A 6,182-nucleotide genomic window follows, 5' to 3' on the forward strand; every position below is an offset into this window, starting at 1 on the left:
AACTGCTGCAGCTAATTCTTCCCAGCCAGCATGCTCTAAACCTAATCACCCGAGCCTATTATCTTCTCAAGAAACCCAAATCCCAGCTGAATCTATGGAAACTGATTTAGGGGACAACTTGAATCTAGAAAAGCCAATACAAGTCTACTCAAGAAGAGGTAAACAACCAGCTCCTCAAAACTGCCAACTGCTAGAATCGAGGGAAAGTCCACTGAATGAGGAAGAAGTTAAAGCTGTTGACAGTGACTTGCATCTCCCTATTGCTGTTAGAAAAGGGGTAAGATCATGTATAAAGCATCCTATTTCAAATTACTTGACATATTCTAGGTTATCTCCCGAATTCAAGGCTTTCACCGCTAATTTAGATACAGTGGCTATACCTCGGAATATTCAAGAGGCACTAAATGATCCCAAGTGGAAAGAGGCAGTGATGGAAGAGATGAAGGCACTAAAAAGCAACCACACATGGGAAGTTGTTGACTTTCCGGAAAACAAGAAGATCATAGGCTGCAAATGGGTATTCACCATCAAATACAAATCAGATGGGAGTGTGGACAGATACAAGGCTAGGCTGGTTGCCCAAGGTTTCTCTCAAACCTATGGGATAGATTATGAGGAGACATTCGCACCAGTTGCAAAACTAAATTCTATAAGAGTACTGTTATCTATTGCTGTGAATATGGATTGGGAATTGCTCCAATTTGACATAAAAAATGCATTCTTGAATGGGGAGTTAGAAGAAGAAGTATATATGCAGATTCCACCTGGTTTTGATACTGAAGAAAGTGGAAAGGTGTGCAAATTACAAAAATCTCTCTATGGATTAAAACAGTCTCCAAGGGCATGGTTCAAAAAATTCAGCTCTACTCTCATTAAATTTGGATACAAACAAGGTGATGCCGACCATACTCTCTTTGTTAAACATGCTGCTAATGGAAAAAAGTGTATCTTAATTGTGTATGTAGATGATATAATCATTACAGGAGATGATACTCATGAGATAGCAGCCCTGAAACAAAAATTGAAAGAAGAATTTGAAGTCAAAGATTTGGGTGAAATGAAGTACTTTCTTGGAATGGAAGTAGCAAGGAGCAAACTAGGTATAGTTATCTCCCAATGAAAATACACTCTTGATCTCCTAAAAGAAACTGGAATGTAAACCTAGGTGTACTCCACTAGAAAGAAATTGGAAATATGTGAAAAAGGATGATGACTTGGTGGTTGATAAAGATAGATATCAAAGACTCGTAGGGAGGTTAATTTATCTCTCCCTAACTCGCCCAGATATAGCATATGCAGTGAGTATTGTTAGCCAGTATATGCATGCTCCAACTCAACAACATATGACAGCTGTGTATCACATATTGAGATACTTAAAAGGAACTCCTGGTAAGGGACTGTTGTTTCAAAAGAGCGATGAAAGAGGAGCTGAAGGGTTTTCTGATGCAGATTGGGCTGGATCAGTAATAGATAGTTGATCAACATCAGATTTTGCACTAAATTATGGGGAAACCTAGTTACATGGAGAAGCAAGAAACAATCAGTAGTGGCAAGAAGCAGTGCAGAAGCAGAATTTAGGGCGATAGCTCAAGGCATATGTGAGCTTATTTGGCTGGTGAGGCTTATGGAGGACCTACAAATACCTCTGACTCAACCAACGAAACTATATAGTGACAGCAAGTCAGCCATATGCATTGTTAATAACCCAGTACAACATGATAGAATGAAACACGTCAGGATTGATCGCAACTTCATCCAAAGAGAAATTAATGAAGGAGGCATAAATCTGCTTTATATTCCTACAACAGAGCAGATAGCAGATGTGTTGACTAAAGCCATGTCAAGACCTGGTTTTGAGATCCTCAAGGTAAAAAAGAGTCCAAAGCAAAGAAGGAGACTGCAATTGATGTGGGCTTTAGTTGTGGGCTGGTGCATCAAGATGAAGGAGGAGAAATAAAAGGATAAAAAACAAGATAAGACTCCTAATCAAGTAGGAGAAATTATAGGAATAGATTTGTAAATTATCTTGTAAATATTCTCAATTATGTTGCTTATCATCTGCTAGAAATTAGGAATTGATAATATAGAAAGCTGTATATAATTCTTATTTCATGAGAAATCAAGTATGTTTTGGATTTCCACCAAATCAGTCTCTCGTTTCTAGGTTCCATACTTTAGGAACCAAATTTGTTCAGTTTCCATTGGTAGATCATCACTTACACTCTTTGATTTAGTTACTCTTGGAATCCTCGTATTGGCATATTTGTTGGATGCAAGCTGAACTAATTACTTTATATTGTCAATGGTGTACCTTCCGTATTTAATCTATCCGGCCTAAGGTTAAGTGTCCGGTGTTTTGTTGAATACTTTCATAATTAGAGTGACTTGATAGCTTAAGTGTCTAATTTTTTTCTCCCTCCATGTAAAACAAGCAATTAGAGTGTTTTTGGTCCTCAGTAGCGACTTGATTTTTTTTTTAAAGAATTTTCACACATATCAGAATTATACGGAACACATACCTACATGCTTAAGCCATAGGGTGTGAGTACACAAACAGAAATTCAATAGAATGCAATATGGGGAAAACGAGTTGTCTTAGAAGGAATCAAATGCCTTGTGTTCTGTTGAGTGTTGACACAACTAAGTGTTTTATTTGTATTTATTTTTCTTAATAGCCATTGTTCTTGAATTTAGTGCACTGGTTTAATTAGTATTTAGCTTTTTAAATTTGTCTTTGTGTTATTATTATTATTATTATTATTTTTTTTTTTTACTGTCAGGTTTTTCAATTACTTTTTTTCCCTATCCAGAAGGATTGGAAATTAAAAGGTGAAAACTACAAATCCATTGTTAAATTGTTAATCACCATCTGATCTAAGAGTTTTAGTTTGTGGATTATTATTGACTCAATTTTAAGGTTATAAAAAGAAATGCCCAAAGTCTTTAGCCGCATGGAGTAGGTTGCTAGAAATTTATACTCTTTTTTCTGGATAAGATTTCAACTTGTTATAAGCTTGTGCCAAGTAAAAGTATCTTCTGTTAACTCCTAAATTTTGTGCTAAGAAGGCATGCTCATAATTTACTAGAATATGTGGCATTTGGGAAGTAACATAATGCCTGTGCTTTGCATTAGATGCTTAAATTGAGGGCTTTGATGATTTTGCTTGCTCCAGCTATAACATTAGTGTTCTCTTCTTCTACCTGCATTTTCATTCTTGTTAGCTGATTTTTCATGTTGAATTTCCACTCTTTTATGATTCAAATGGGTTTGTGAACTTTGGCATTGGCTTCTCTCTTGAAATGTCTAGTTCTGACTAGATGTGCATGATTTGATCGGTAGATATGATGGGTTCTGCACACAGCCTTGCACCCACAAAAGAAGAAGCAGTGCTGTTTGATCATCGGCCTCTCCCTTTAAGTGAAGATGATTTTTTACGAGTTCGTCAAATCCCAAAGAGAAAGGTTATTGTATAAGTAAGAACATAACTTTGTGGCTTCTTTTTCAAATTCTCTTCACATTTTTTTTTTTTCTTTGTAGGGTGCAAATTTCAGGGACCTCCCAGGTATTGCCATAGGAGCTGATAATGCTGTTCAAAGGAATCCAACAGTGGAGCCAATACTGTTGCCATCTGGAAAGCCATTGGTAAACTTTACGTAAATTCTCCTTTGCACATTAATTTCCAAACTCAATTGCAGCCCTTGATAATGCAAAAACTAACTGGAACTGTGGGACAGTTCAATTCCTTGCTTCTAAACTGATTTGCCCAAAAAATCAAAGCTACAACATGAAATGACATGTTTGCACACAAGGGTTAGGTTGCAACCATGTACAATGCTATTTAGGCCAAGAAAGTAAAGAATAATTAAGTAAAGAGAAAAAAAAAAAAAAATTGAACAATAGATGTGGGGGACATCCCATTTGCTGGTGAAGTGATGAAGAAGATATAAAGAACATTATCTTATGTAATCAAAATGCTAAACAATGCCTATAATCTTAAACTTTTCAGGGTTATAATTTTCGTTCATTCAATTCTCTGTAAAAGAAATCATGTATTCCTTGTACATGGAACAAATAAAATGGAGTGGAAACTCAGTTGTTTACCCCTGCCTATTATGCATCTATATCTTTCCAGGATTATAAAGTATCTAATATATAAGGGAATATTTAATATAGCATGAGTCTTAAGTGAAGGAAAGGATTTTAACATGCATGATTGGCATCGAAACTGTAGATATGCAATGTTGAGTTTTGTTAAACATGAATTCATGTAGGTGACCCCGTTTCCTAATGGGATTTGAGGATCTTTACACTATGGTCTGGTCTTGTTCAGGTACCTGATTATGCAATAAATTTCCGTGATGGGAAGTCTCAGAGGTGAGGAGGATTTACCAGCGGCATTTTGGGCAATTTTCTTTCTTTTTAGGTGTTTAGCTGTGACTACTGCATTCTGCAGACCATTTGCCCGATTATGGTGGGATGAGACGGTTCCAACTGTGCTCTGTCGACCAGATCTTCACAACCAGGTATGAGTTGCATTCATAGGACGCGGGGAAGAAAGGCAGAATAAATTGCACTTAAATTCAATGCCTTTTCAAGTATTCAACATTAAAAATGGAAAAAATTCTACCCATACCTCTTGTAGCATTTAAGGTTTTTGTGTGCTTTCCCTTGAAATATCTGTCTTTGTGGTATGTTTCATGTATATTTGGTAAACATGAGCCAGGCAATTTTACATCCGGAGCAAGATAGAGTCCTTACAATTCGGGAGTGCGCCAGACTGCAAGGTTTTCCTGATTATTACGAGTTCTGTGGGGATGTCAAAGACAGGTATGTCTTCATGTTCCTTTTCCTTTCTCTGCTAGTATGGGCTGGCTTAAAAAGAAGATCCAAATGCAAATTTTGAATATCGATTTTCAAACTTTATTTTCTCTTCACTTTTTCATTGGGATCAGTATAAGCTGAAATTTAAGTCAACTAGTTAATGATAACTGAGAAAAGGCTTAGACTTTTGTTTTAACTTTAGTATATAAAAGGAATGAATGGTTTCTGCCCGATTAGATAAACCGAATGAGCTCTCATAAATGTTTGGGCTAACTAAGAAAGTGGTTCGGGCCCATTTACGTCAACCTAATTGCCTCGGGTAAAAGTGTAAAAATATTATTGGCTTCATCAAAATTCTCCTTATATTGCAAGACCGCAAGGCTGCAATGTACGTGCATAAACGTTAGGGCCCAACATATAACTTGGATCAAAGTGATTTGGTGAAACATGAAAGTAATATTTTCAGCCCTAATACCAGGTGCAAGGAGCATACGTGGAAACTTTAGTGTCAATTACATATGTATAGTTGTCATGTCATATAATAATTAATTTAGTTCCTTCCCGTGGGCCCCAATTACTTTAACCAAATGGGGTCAAATTGTCAGTAAGCTCCAATATCAATTAAATTAATCAAATGGAGGTAGGGCTCAATCAATCAAATTTGTTGACCGTTATAGGCCCAACTAGAAAAATCAAATGCCCCTAAAAAAGCATATACAAATCCTGGACTCACATGAGGCCCAACTAGATTACTGGACTCATCAATTTGTGTTAGGCCCAGTTAGATAAATTAAATGGACTCAAATGGGTTTAAGCCCAATTAGACCCATAGCATTTATAGCTACAGGTTAAAATTCTTGGGGTGATTTATAGCATTAGTTAAACTCCGAATGTTTGCTCTAAACTGTTCCTTTAATTTATTTATATATTATTTTTTAATTTTAACGTTTCTACTGCTTTGTTGGTGCAGATACCGTCAAATAGGCAATGCGGTGACTGTATCAGTAGCCCGGGGTTTAGGATACGCGTTGGGAATGGCGGCACGGAGGTTAAGTCATGGTGACCAACCTCTTCTCATTCTCCCTCCTGCCTTCTCGCATTCCTCCACTGCCCAGTTGTTGCATCAAGAGTCCCCTCAAGTTTGACCTGCTGCTGCTGAGTTTACTTGCTGTGAAATGAGACTACTATTTAACACAATGATGGCCAGCCGGCCTTTGTCTAACTTTTAATTGTTTCCAAGTTCCGTCTTATTCTTCCTCATGGAACTTTGCTATACTCAAACACCGCTGATTCATCCGTTACCTGACAATAGAAGAACGTGTATCTGCAACGGCTATGGTATGCAATTTGGCAACAATCA

At 37.0% G+C, this 6,182-nt stretch overlaps 1 protein-coding gene across 3 annotated transcripts in view; it reads left to right on the top strand.

The window, feature by feature from the left end:
• LOC127790773 (DNA (cytosine-5)-methyltransferase CMT2-like) overlaps window positions 1-6,152 on the top strand; it is a 37,360-nt gene extending 31,208 nt beyond the window's left edge. For all 3 annotated transcript variants that reach the window (XM_052320444.1, XM_052320451.1, XM_052320460.1), the window contains exons 16-21: window positions 3,341-3,462; window positions 3,539-3,643; window positions 4,332-4,375; window positions 4,455-4,524; window positions 4,725-4,828; window positions 5,793-6,152. In XM_052320444.1, coding sequence (XP_052176404.1) covers window positions 3,341-3,462; window positions 3,539-3,643; window positions 4,332-4,375; window positions 4,455-4,524; window positions 4,725-4,828; window positions 5,793-5,967 — 620 coding nt within the window. In that variant the 3' untranslated portion in view covers window positions 5,968-6,152. The remainder of the gene's footprint in view (window positions 1-3,340; window positions 3,463-3,538; window positions 3,644-4,331; window positions 4,376-4,454; window positions 4,525-4,724; window positions 4,829-5,792) is intronic.
• The last annotated feature ends 30 nt before the right edge of the window (window positions 6,153-6,182 follow it).

Source organism: Diospyros lotus, chromosome 1, assembly GCF_014633365.1.
Source record: "Diospyros lotus cultivar Yz01 chromosome 1, ASM1463336v1, whole genome shotgun sequence".
NCBI lineage: Eukaryota > Viridiplantae > Streptophyta > Magnoliopsida > Ericales > Ebenaceae > Diospyros > Diospyros lotus.